The sequence below is a fragment of the Nomia melanderi genome, chromosome 11, assembly GCF_051020985.1.
Source record: "Nomia melanderi isolate GNS246 chromosome 11, iyNomMela1, whole genome shotgun sequence".
Classification (NCBI taxonomy): Eukaryota; Metazoa; Arthropoda; class Insecta; order Hymenoptera; family Halictidae; genus Nomia; species Nomia melanderi.
The window spans coordinates 17,802,229-17,814,516 of NC_135009.1; the positions used below are offsets into that span (position 1 = coordinate 17,802,229).

Sequence of the window (12,288 nt, forward strand, 5' to 3'; positions counted from 1 at the left end):
GGGTGCATCATTTTCGTTAGAACTAGTCAACTTAGAAGAATCACGAAACACGATACAGCAAATATACTAACTAAACTCGTACGCGAATCTTTGTGCGATAAACGATTATTACCGTGCGTCGACCGACTAACGTAATGGAATGCTATACTTTATACATAAATACAAAACCGACTTGTTCGTTCGGATACACTTATCGCAATTTTCCTTTCGTTTCGTTTCGTTTCGTTCGTTCGCGATGGCGTCGCACCATGATAATTACAGAAGCGACGTTAGGTACGCGTTGTATCGTTGTAGCGTGCGCTCGAAAGCCGGGGAAGCATGTGCGCTGAGAAAAGCGTATTTCGTTTTGCTCGAAGCTCGAACGCTGCGCAATTACACATCTATCCGCGCGGCAGCATCTCGGCATTCCAACGGAGAGTATAAGAGTAGAAAGGTGCGTGGTAGTCGTCTACGTAGAAACATTCGATACGTAAAAATTCGAGTCTTCTCTCGGCGTCTCGGAATTCCGTTCGATCGAACGAAACGCCGCCGTACGCTCGCGATTCGGCGCAGCCTGTAGACTTTTACCGTTCGGATGCTCGATCGTTTCTTCAGTTGTCTTCCCTCTCGTTCTTCCGATCGCGTTCACCGGCGAGGACGAGGAGGTTTTCGGATTCCGGGAACTTTTTGCCTTCCATGTCGATGTAGGAGTGTGGGCGTTCGTTGGTCGGGGTGACCAGGTCGTTCTCGCTGTCGCTCGCGACGCTCGCGTTTCGCGCGAACTTTATCGGACTTTCGTAGTGATTTTTGCGCAGGTTCGCTCGTTGCTCGTTCACGTAGGACGGTTTGATCCGTTCGTCGGGGAAAGACGCCACGGGTGCTTGCCAGAGCGTGTGGAGCTTGTCGATTTTGTCGGACTTGGTCACCGTGTCGAACGAAGGCTTCTCGAGGTAGTTGAGCGCGTTGTTCCCAAAGACGATGTGCTCGCCGGTGGTCGGGTCGTCGGGCTCCTCGTTGCCGGAACCTGCGGCGTCGGAAGGTACGTGATTCGGAGCGGACGGGAAAGGACGAGAGTCTACTCACTGCTCGGGCTGTCCAACGCGTGAAGGGAGGCAAAGTACGATCTGTTTTGGACCGTTCGCGGATTCAAGTCCAAGTAATCGATGCTATCCTCCAGCATTCTTTCCCAGTGGCCGGTCAGCTCTTTGAAGGACGGTCTCGATCCTGGCTCCTGGTGCCAGCAGGACACCATCAGTTTGTACCTACGGAGAGACGTTGAGAGATTTGGAGGGATCGATCGCGACACGATCGACGCGTGTACGACAGATCGAGGGAATCGCTTACAACTGCTGGGAACAGTTTGCCGGCCTCTCCATGCGATATCCGGCTTTGAGTAGGTTGTAGAGATTGTGCACGTCCACGCCGGGATACGGAGAGGCGCCCAAAGTGACCAACTCCCACAGAAGCACACCGAAGCTCCAAACGTCCGACTTGCTGGTGTACACGTGATCGGCCAGGGATTCCGGTGCCATCCACTTGACGGGCACTGCGCCGGCGAACCGTGAAATGTTGGATTAAACCAGGATCCTCGGAGATTTAGGTTTCGCGGTGTACGTACCTCGTCCTTTGCTGCGCTTCAAGTACGCGTCGTCCTCGTAGACGTCCCGCGTCAGCCCAAAGTCCGAGATCTTGCAAACTTTCCCGGTCGCGAGCAGCACGTTCCTGGCGGCGAGGTCCCTGTGAACCAGCTGGCCGACCACACGCGATTTAGTTTGCGCGATTCAACGGCCGTCGGTCGCGTGTTACCTTGATCTCGGCGAGGTAAGCCATTCCTTTGCTGATTTGCCAAGCGAACGACAGAATATCGCGAGAAGTAACGGTGTGAATGGAGGTCGGCGCCGCGTTCGCGTCGGCGTCGGCCTCCCTGTCCGACTCCACGTTCGCCGTCGTCTCGTCCGATTCGGCGATTCGCGAGCCGTCGTCGCGAACATTGGACAGCGACGAGCATCCGCCGGCGTGCCTGCCCTCGGAATCCAAATGTCGGCTACGTCTCAAATAGTTGCTGCAAAGAGCGCGCGTTCTTAATATCGGAGGTTGCCAGCAGTGGGATATCCCTCCGTTTAACGTTATTTCCCCAGAAAAGGTATTTCTCGCGGGGGAAGAATTTAATTACGCTACAGCCCGGTTATTGCCCCGACGCGTCGCCGTTGCGACGCCGTTGCGACGCCGCCGCGAAATTCCACGGTCCGGCAACTCGCCTCGCCGGACGCGCGACGTTACTCACCGCAAAGAGCCAAACTCCGCAAACTCGATGATCAGATAGACCGGTGCGCCGGGCGTGGTGCACGCGCCCAGCAATCTGATCACGTTCGGATGCTGGACCTCCTTCAGCAACTGGTATTCCGAGAGCAGGTCGGCGAGCTCCGAAGCGCAGGCGTTCTCCTTCAAAGTCTTGACCGCGACCGTCGTCGGACCCGGCGCGCCTTCGATGTCGATCGCTTCGGCCCGCAGCACGCGACCGAATTCTCCTTCGCCCAGCACTTGCTCGATGGTCAACCGCGATCGTGGAAATTCCCATTTCGGGTCCGACTGGCCGGCGGGGACACATACAAAGTTCTTTGTCAGAAAGAGAAGAAGGCTCGGATGAAAAGCTTTCGAGAGACTTACCACCGGGTAGCTCTTCGGAAGCAGCAGGTGACGATTCGCCGCGGTGAACGTGTCCAGTCCGATGAACAACCCGTCTCCTCTGTCCATGCGATCGGACGGCGACGCGCCGATCGCGATCGCGTCTCCGTTCCCCGTTCTTCGCTTGCCCTCTCGACGCGTCCCCTTTGCGGACATTCTATAGTTTCGAGAAACACGCGCGAAAACTTTCAGCAGAGAGTTTGTTCATCGAGCATATCGCTTGCGGTTTGTCGCGTCGACGATACGGTACCTCCGCGCGTACGTATCGACGGGAGAAAAAATTCCCGGAAACGTTCCCGCCCGCGCGGTTGGCGTTCCGCGATCAGTTTTACGACGGTCGGTTTACAACTTTAAACGAAAGACGGGCACCGGTCGCTCGCCGAGGGGTGGTTCGAGAGAGAAATCGATAGCGCACCTTGATAAGCGTATCTACCTAAGCGCGTCCCCGAAATATCGCCGAGGAACACGGCGCGCCGATATCGCGTTATCCGGCGAGAAACTCGATAGCTCTTTGTCGAGCGAACGATTCGCCGAATCCGATCGCGCGAGCACAACGGGTTCGTTCGAGAATTATCGGCGATCCCCTTGCGCTATCGCGCGTCGCGCGAGCCAGCCGTGTTTGCGGCAAACATCGGATTCGTTGCCGACGGACAAACCTCCCGTCCCCTCGCATACCTGTATCTCGAAGTGACGAACGAGCCGACGATAGCGATCAGCACGAAGAAACTGCCACCGATCGCTCCGATCATGCAGAAAGGACCGCACGGGCCGCTGGCCCGATCGAGCTTCTTCTCTGTGGAATTGGAACTCTGATTGGGGAGAGCTGCCGGAGAGGATGAAAAATCGCGGAACGTCGCGCGAGTACCTTTTCGAGCGTCCGAAACGAGATTCTCGTTCTCCCGTTCTCGGAACTTGCCATCCGCGGCGTCTTTATCTCTGCCGGAATGATCGCTCCGCGCGGAAAACTGCTCGACGTTGCAGGTGCACTGCAGCATGTCGTCGCACGCGCAAGTGCCCGCGCCGCTCTTGATTCCCCGACCGTTTTTGTTCGCGTGGGCGAAATGCACGTTCGCTGAAACACGAGGGTCGCGTATCGGTCGTCTTTCCGGCGAAACGGTGGAAAACTCGAGTGGCTCGATCGCTTACATTCCGGGGCGCAGTCTTGCGGGCATATGCGAGGGTCCAGCTGCTCGAGTTCGTCGCATCGGTTGTCCGGGCAGTGGGTCAAGTCCGGAGAACAGGTCGGGTAATGGTCCGACATGCCGCCGGAGACGTCGTTCGACCGCTTGCTGCGCCTCCACGCGCACCGTCCGGAGTAGCTGCCTTTGCTGAAACCCGAAACCCGAAACCGCGAGATCGCACGAGAGGGCGAGAGGGCGAGAGCGCGAGAGCGCGAGAGCGCGAGACCGCGAGGGATTCCTCACCTGAAGACTCCGCTGGCCAGGCCGCAGCTCGACTCGCAATCCTCGGCGGTTTCCGCGTTCGCGCAAGAGTGCGAGCGCTCGGTGCGGTTGCACGCGTCCACCTTGGCCGCTGGCACGGTCGACAGGTTCACCCGGATGGTCCTCGAGGACGAGGCGGCGCTCGACTTGCTCCACTTGATCGTCAGGCTGCAACGAGAAGACGCCGGTCAGTCGCGCCGCGAGTCGGTCGCCCAAGCGAGCGCGAGCTTACAGCAGATTGTCGGGCTCCGTCTCGAGGCGACGCTCGTCGGCCACGTAGACGATGCCTCCCCTCGGGGTGACGGCGAACGCTGTCGAGCCGTTGATGCCGAAGCTGATCGAGGCGGCCGGCTCGCTGGACGGTCTCGCGACTCGCGAGTACCGGGTCGCGACTCGAGCGATCCTCACGGTCGAAGGATAGGAAAACGGCTGCCTGCTCGCCACCGAGGACGCCGTCGTGGTGCTCGCTCGGTGATCCGATCCGTAAAAGTTCACCGTGATGTTCAGCTGGAACAGAAACTCGATCGAAAAGCTTCTCGCGCCGCAACGATCGCGAGGGAGCCCGGAAATTCGTCGCGGGGATAACGAGAAGCTTCCGCCCACGCGAGCAGCGATCCCCATTAATTCCCGTTTACCGCGATCCCTGGAATTTCCACGTCTAATCGTTTAACGATCCGCTTCGCGATTACAGGGAAGAGAGAGTAGAGTGGTGGGTAGACTGTCCGAGGTGTAGCGAAATTATCTGGAATTTTCGTAATTCTCGTCCGCCCTGCGCCGAGCGGCCACGTTCGATCGTAGCTGTGCGGTGGGTCGCTCGATCCGCGATTTCCATCGAGAGGAGAACTCGTCGGCTTTTCGAGGAGAGACAGAGAGAGAGAGGAGACGGTGGTTTGTTCGAGAGCACCGGAAAGGGAGAACGAAAGGACTCGGTCTTAATTGATCGATTCGACGCGGCTTCGCGTCCTTTCTCCCTTCTTCTTTCTCTCGTCTCTCGATAGCGTGTTGTTGCTACCTTCGCCGTGGAAGGCTTCAACGCTGTCGAGTTCACCGTTACTCACCGTGTTCTCGCCGTGTCCCGGCAGAAGAGTCTCGTCCTGCACTTGAAGCGTCACGCGATACGGAGATTTCGGCAGGGGGGTGGTTTTCGCGAATATCACTGCAACAGAGAGATCCACGCGAAAGACGAGTGACGACGACCGGTCGCCGCGAGCGCTTCGCCTCCGAGCCTTCGCGCGAACTCACCGGCGAATATAGCGGTGTAGGGTACGAGCTTCGGCTTCTCGATCAGCGCGGTGCTGAAGCTGACGTTCAAAGCGTCGTGGACGTCTCCGAGGATACGCATGGCGTACCGATTGCTGCTGTTCGCGTCGGCGTCCTTCAGTATCAGGGTGTTCTCGGCCACCAGCGTGTTGCCCTGTCGAACGAACGGAAGATCGTTGGAAGATCCGCGACGGGACAAGGCGCGACGTCCGTCGGGAGCGAACGAGGAAAAGGCGAAGCGACGAGAACAAGAAATCCGAGCTTAATCAAGACGAAGCCCCGAGGCGTTCTCTCTCTCGCTCTCTATCTTTTCATCCGTTTTCCTCGGCCCTTTCGTCGTCGCTCCCCCGTGCCTTTCCGCGTCCAATCCGAAACAATGCCGGAAACGATCGCGAGAGAACAATGCGGACACGAGCGAGTCCGATTCGCCGCGAGGATACAGGAGGTTGCTCTCTCACCGCGGTGACGTTCCAAATCGAGCCGTTCTGGGCGATCGGAGGGTTGTCGTCTTGGTCCAAGACGTCGACGTGCAGCAGCTTGATCGGCGCGTACTGAACTCCGGTCAGTTCGTCCCAAACGACGCATCGAACCTGCACGGTGACCCTCGGCCCCGGGCCGGCCGGCGGCGGGCCCAGCGCGTCCCTGTCCAGCGAAGGGTTCGCGAACAGCGTGTCGTTTACCGCGGAAAAGTAATCCGTGCCTGGAAACGTGGTGTTCTTCGTTGAAACGATTTTTCCCCGGTTCTCCGAATCTCGCTGGCTTCCGATACGAGGATACGCGGGCCGAGACGGAAATTTTCGAGTCGAGAGACACGGAGACGCGAGAGCGCGTTATCGATTAATCGCGGCGCTACGGCAGGATTCTCGCGGATCCCGTAATTGGGGAAATTGCCCGAACCGTTCAGGGTTGTCGGGCGGCAGCCGCGTGGCCGTCGCGCCCCGAACCTCATCGATGTTTCCGGCGGGCGACGAGGCCACGCGGCTGCTCGTTCCGTCGCAGAGTTCGCCGGATAATTCGAACAGCACTTGCCGTTTAACAGGTTGTAGCCGGTGACGCGAAAGCTGGGGCAGAGGTCGGCGTAAAGGCGAGGTCCGAACGTGCCGATCATCGTGCTCGGCTGGTTCTCGTAGATTCTGTACCTCGACGCGTCCCAGAAGCACATGTCCTGCAAACGAGATCGAAACGAGTAGTCCTCGTCGCGTTCGCGAGATCCCGAGAGTCGAGCTGACCGCTCACCTGAACGTGGTCGCTGCAATTGATTCGCTTCTCGAGGATGGGCCAAACTCTGATCTCCGAGACGGCTCGGTCGGTCGACGACGATCCGTTCTCCTTCGCCAGGAGCACGATCGTGACGGGTTCGAGCTCGTCCGGCACTGCCAACCGAAACGCGAACGGTGTCGACACGAATATGTCTCTCCTCTCTCTGTCGGTACGCTTACCTCGATGCAACAGAAGAGCCTTCGTCTCGCCGTCTATGGAGGCGACGTCGCCGTGACGGGCCACGGTCGCGCGATAGCTGACACCCTTCGATTCCGTCGAGTCCTCGCGGAGCGTCCGCGGATGGAGCAGCTCGACGTTCCGCGACGAGACCGGAACCCTCACGGTCAAGTCCGATTGGGGGAAGTACAGTTCTGGAAGAAAGCCGCGCGTAGGTACAGGGTCGGGGCCGAGCGCGGCCGAGCGGGGCCGCCCACGCTCCCGTTCTTCGAACCGCGCTCGACCTTTATCGCGACGATTCGCCTACGAACGGAAGGGACGCGCTGTTCGCGATCGTATCCGGACGCGGCGGCGATCGGTTCTCGCGTCGTGCCTCGATAAACGACCCGCTCGAACGCGTCCACGACGGTTTTTCGATGAAACCGTTTTCGGTCCTTCCTCTCGGTTTCGCCTATCCGACGTCGAGACGGCCGACGCAAAGTTCAACGACGAGGGATCACGCACGGTCAGTTTCGTGGAAGCTACCTGTGTCAAGGTGAACGTTTAATCGATACACGGAAAGCCAGCCAGCCGTCCTTTCGTTTCGAGTATTAAAGCGACGCCTTTCGCCAGTTTAAAAAGGAACGCGAAAGGGGCTGCGAACGGGCATATTTCGGTGGTAGGTGTTTCGAGCGCGCGGCGATACATCTATACGAATCTCGGATTCGCGCGCTTCCTCGCTCCGAGTTCGCAGATACGAGAGATCGTTGATCCTGGAAACCCTATTCGTACATCGAGTTAGAATTCCCGAAAACAGAGACCGTGAATACGATACGCGCAGCCATACAACTCTGGACGCACAGCCCTCGCGAGCAGCGAACGCCGATCGGCGAGGATCTTCCGTGTCTTTTTCGGATCCGCGTGGCACGAGCGAGGGCGAGGGTAGACGCCGCCCCAACGCGCACGATCCCCGCACAGCCGTGTAAATTGACTCGTCCGTCTTTCGACCGTCTCTCCGTCGTCTCTCCGTCGTCTCTCCGTCGTCTCTCCGTCGTCGTTTCGGCTTTTCCCCCCTCCGCCCGCGTGGCCCTCTCTCTCCCTCGTTAACCAATTCCGTTGCCGAACAATCGTTGCTCGGCGTTGAAAGGAAAGGCCGCGCGCGAACGTGTAAATAACGAGAGAGGACTGTAGGCAGAGCGAGCGCACGCACGGACACCTGCGCGCATGTGGCATCGATAAATAGTTCCCCTTTTCCACGCGTTCCGTTCCTTAAATTGTCGCCCCGTATCCCCATTTTCCTGCCCGTTCGCTCGTTTCCCTCGATCGCCGGCGAAACGGTTCCCGACTCACCGATTTCGGAAATAGCCTAAACTAAATTTAGGTGTTACTTCGACACCCCGAGGAAAGATCCGACCAACTGTTGAGCGCCGTCGGAAACCGAACTTACGACCTCCTTAAAATCTCCGTTGATGTTTATCGGTTTCTAGGATGACGCGCCCGCTTTAAAACCGTCCGTCGACGCGCTTCCGAGAGTTCGATCCGAACGAGATTTCGTAATCCCTGTTCTCGGTGGTGTTCGCGGTGGTGTTCGCGACGCAGGTGTCCGCGCTTCCCCGAGAACCGTTTCGCCGCGAGAGGAAAAGACGCGGGGGGATGACACGCGACAAGGGCGAACAACGGTCGTTCGATTCGTGCCGTTTTACGGGCTACTCTAGCCGCTGGACGAGTTTACCTCTTTGACCGCGGAGCAAACGCGCCCCGGGGTCAGTTTTACCGGCAATAAGGTGCCCCGCGCGCTTAATCAAAGTTACGGTAAACACGACCTACTTTTTAAGCACCGTCTACGCGTCTACGTCTACGCCGCTCGTCGATCCGCTTCGCGACCGCCAACTTCCAGGCGAACCGATCGTTAAAAAAACTATGAACACGCGAGACGCGGTTCGCTATCCTCGACGATGGGATAGGACGAGGGATAGGAGACGTCCGATCGACTGTTTGCTCGGTGTACGTTTCGGTGTACGTTTCGGATGCAACGCGCAAACGATATACCGGACGCGAAACTACCACGGTTACCCGTTCCTCTTTCATTTTCGCGTCGTTTCGTCTCGTTTATCGTCTCGTTTATCCTCTCGTTTATCCTCTCGTTTATCGCCTCGTTTGCCGACTCGGCGTGATCGATAACGCGCGCGCGCGAGCGGTAATTACGCGTTTCGATCGTTCCGCCCGAGCGGGCGAATCGCGATTTTCGATTCTACCGGCGATTCCGCCGGTTTCGGCCGCGGAAGGTATCGAAAGCCCGCTGATTTCCCATGCGACGAATTCCCATCGACGCGGCTTCCCGCGTTACCCGGCCAGTTTCTGTTCGTTCAGCTGTCGTTGTCGCTGTCGCGCGTCGTTAACGAACGACCCCGTATATCATTCTCGTCGACAGGTAGAAACGCCGAAGAAACGGTGGCTCGGCAGTCCGCGCGAACAGACGCGCCGGGTCTCGCGCGGTCTGTTGGATTTGTATTTAATTAACGGAGGCTTTCGGAGGCTCGACATTAGCATACGCGTAATTCTCTGCGAGAAAGAAAGAAAGAAAGAAAGAAAGAAAGAAAGAAGGAATCGTTCGTCCCTCGTCGCGATCATCGACTGTTCGTCGAATCGAATTCGGCGAGGTTGCCGGATTCGCGAACAGACCGTTCCTCCGCCACCGCGGAGAATCGAGAGGGAAAAGGAAAGAGAGCGAGCGTTGTTAATATAGTTTTAGTATTTGGGTTACGAGGTGTGGCAAAACCGACAGGGAGAAAGCCCCATGGGATCGACGTAGTCGCCGCTTCGGTAGTCAGCCGCACTGGCATCGTTCGACGCTCGGCTGTTCTCGACATCGAGAATCCTCGACGAACCGATCGCGCGAAATCTCGGTTGGGTAGCCAATCGTGGCTTTTGCTCGAGGACTCGCGTCTCGACGCGAGAGGCGAAAAAGGAAAAGGCGACGGATCTCGATCGAGCAACCCCTCGCCGCAGGGGTGCGTAACGCGCGATCCTCTCTTTCTCTCTTTCGCTCCGTCCGCCTTCGTCTCTGATTAGAAATCGGCGTGACGGGGCAGTTGCGGCAGTTGCGGCAGTTGCGGCAGTTGCACCAGGGGCGAGGGTTTGCTTTCGAGAGCGGTGTCTGGCTAACGATTTCGAGGTTGCACGCAACAAAAGCCTTTCGCCTTTCTCCGACGGGAGTCGCGCCCCGTTGCCTCGTCGCCTCGACGAAAGGGAAAACTTCTTTCCTTCGGACGCTCGACTGAACGACGATTATCGGGAAGAGGCAAAGACGCCCGCTTGGAGTTGCATCCTTTGCGACGTACGAATTTCTATTATTACGTCTATTAGGTTCGTCCGTCTCGTAACTCGATATAAATCGGTCCGCCGTTTTGCCCGGACGGAGCTCGTCCGCGCTCCCGTCGGGTTTTTCTCGCGAATCGAGTTACCGAGCGCATTCCAGCGTTCGCACGCGAATGGAGAATCGATTTTCGGAAAACCAATAAAGCGACAAGTTTGTACGGCCGCTGGCGGCTATTGTCCGGCCGCGGCCGTGTGTTTCTCCGGCGGAATTGAAACGCGTATCTCGGTCCGCGCCGGGTTCGTTCGAAAAGGAAAAAGGGTAAACGGAGAAAGGGTGTACGCGCGTCGACACACCGGCTCGAGAGCAAAGGCCAGTATCGATCTCCGAGCTGCATCGGAATCACGCGAGACCGGCGTTGCACGCGACCTCGCGATATCGCGATTCCGTGATTCCGCGATTACGGTCAAGTGCGAATGTCGCCCGTCGACGATTTCGCGAGGATCTCCGCGGGCCGACGCGCGTCTCTTCGAAGTCGCCGGGGCGCGAGTTTCCACCTTTTCGCATCGACCTTCGATCGCCTCGAAACGTTCGCGACGGATCGTTCGACGAACCGATCGGCCGCGTCGAAACGGGTTCGTAGGACACGCGAATTTTAGCATACAATGCCGAGCCGCATTAATTCGCTAGGAGTACTGCGTAGCATGGCGTGACTTTGCGCAACCGACTAGATCGGCGCGGCGCGTGCTTCCAGCGTTTCGGAGTTCGCCGAATACCGACGAAAATCGACCACGCGTCGTATACGTATACGTATACATACACACATATATATATATATATATATGTATATTCGGTTCCGGGTAAAAATAACGCGACGATAAGACGAGTATCGACTCACCGGAGGCAGGTGTCCGCGAAGGTTGCAGCAGTAACAGCAGGAGAACCGCCATGGTTCCCGATTGATTTCGCGATCTCTCGCTCGCAACGATCGGGACCGTCGATCGCCGTCGGGCCGTGCGCCGCTCGAGGTCCTCCGCGTGCCCGCCGATCGAGCCTCTTCTCGACGAGCGATCTCCCTTTTCATCGGCCTGCCGAAGACGCCGGTGGTGGTCCTTTCCGCGGGACCCGAGGCATCTCGCGCGCTTCGAAAGCTTCGAGGGCTTCGAGAGCTTCGAGAGCTTCGAAGGCGAACCGCGATCTCGGTCTCGATCGCGTACTCGCATCGCTGATCGGAGTTAGCGGCCGCTGAGGCCGTTCGGTGCCGGCGAACGCGGGGTTTCCTTGGTCGCGTGCGTCGCGTGCGTCGCGTGCGTCGCGTGTGTCGCGTCAGCGCCGAATACGCATCTCATTGTTCGCCGCGCGGCTACGGGGTTCGAGCAGAGCGAGCGGGTTAAACGCCTGGGTTCGTCCTCGAGACGCAGCTTCGAAGAAGAGCCGACGCGCCGCGACGTTCCGGCGTTCCAGCCAGGACTGAGGACGTCGAGACGCCCGCCGTTATCAAACAATTTCCAGCGCGTGCGCACCCCCGCGCCGTACGCGTGCTCCCGGCCGAGGGAGAATCCCTACGTTCGGTTGCTCGGTTGCTCGGTTGCTCGGCTCGCTCGGGGAATCGTGGAATGGGGAACAGGGGAATAGGGGAATAGGTGCGACTGTATCGCGGTACGCTTCCGCACGCGCCGCATGGCACACGGCACGACGCACGACGCACGAGGCACGAGGCACGAGGCACGCACCGCGTTCCTCCCCGTTGCCTCGGATCGATCCACCTTTCTCGAATCGATCCGCACGCGAGACGATTTCGCTGATTCGCGTCGTAATCGTATCCTCGAGGAAGAACCTCGTCGAGCAGTACGGAGAAAAACTCGCGGGATATTTCGATGGGAACCAACATTCCTCGAACAGAGTTCTCCGTTCCCGCCGCCGCGCGTCATCCCTCGCCTACGACTCGCACGATTCCTGCGGTCAGGGGTCGCGATCGATCCGCCCGTCCACCCCCGTAATTGCACTTTCCTAATGTTTCGCGGCGTTCCTTCCTTTTCGCGCGGTTCTCCTCGTACGCGTCCGTCGACCGGCCGGCGATCGTCGATCCTAAACTTTCTCCGTTCTTTCTTTACTCTTGTTCGATTTCAACTGTGCAACGCGCCTCTGCGAACCACCGGAACCTAGTCTATTCGACTACTCGTTTGCTCG

The 12,288-nt window shown here is 58.3% G+C and overlaps 1 protein-coding gene across 1 annotated transcript; it reads right to left on the reverse strand.

Moving 5' to 3' along the window:
• Positions 1-9: 9 nt before the first annotated feature.
• Ret (protein kinase receptor Ret oncogene) lies at positions 10-11,586 on the reverse strand. The gene is made up of 19 exons (XM_031988278.2): positions 10,997-11,586; positions 6,806-6,997; positions 6,603-6,739; positions 6,396-6,531; positions 5,825-6,066; positions 5,349-5,520; positions 5,165-5,262; positions 4,339-4,613; positions 4,089-4,274; positions 3,811-3,992; positions 3,530-3,736; positions 3,340-3,457; positions 2,647-2,821; positions 2,264-2,568; positions 1,786-2,041; positions 1,598-1,727; positions 1,324-1,525; positions 1,063-1,241; positions 10-1,003 (listed from the first exon to the last, which is right to left on the reverse strand). The coding sequence occupies exons 1-19, from the start codon at positions 11,319-11,321 to the stop codon at positions 591-593; spliced, it is 3,930 nt and encodes a 1,309-aa protein (XP_031844138.2). The 5' UTR covers positions 11,322-11,586; the 3' UTR covers positions 10-590.
• Between the last annotated feature and the right edge of the window lie 702 nt (positions 11,587-12,288).

Excerpts from the sequence above, each read along its gene's own strand:
- Ret (XM_031988278.2), bottom strand. The coding sequence starts at position 11,321 with ATGCGAGTACGCGATCGAGACCGAGATCGCGGTTCGCCTTCGAAGCTC. Across the intron at positions 6,998-10,996 it reads TTCGCGGACACCTGCCTCCG|AACTGTACTTCCCCCAATCG; the intron begins GTGAGTCGATAC and ends GCTTTCTTCCAG. Across the intron at positions 3,458-3,529 it reads CGTTTCGGACGCTCGAAAAG|AGAAGAAGCTCGATCGGGCC; the intron begins GTACTCGCGCGA and ends CCAATTCCACAG.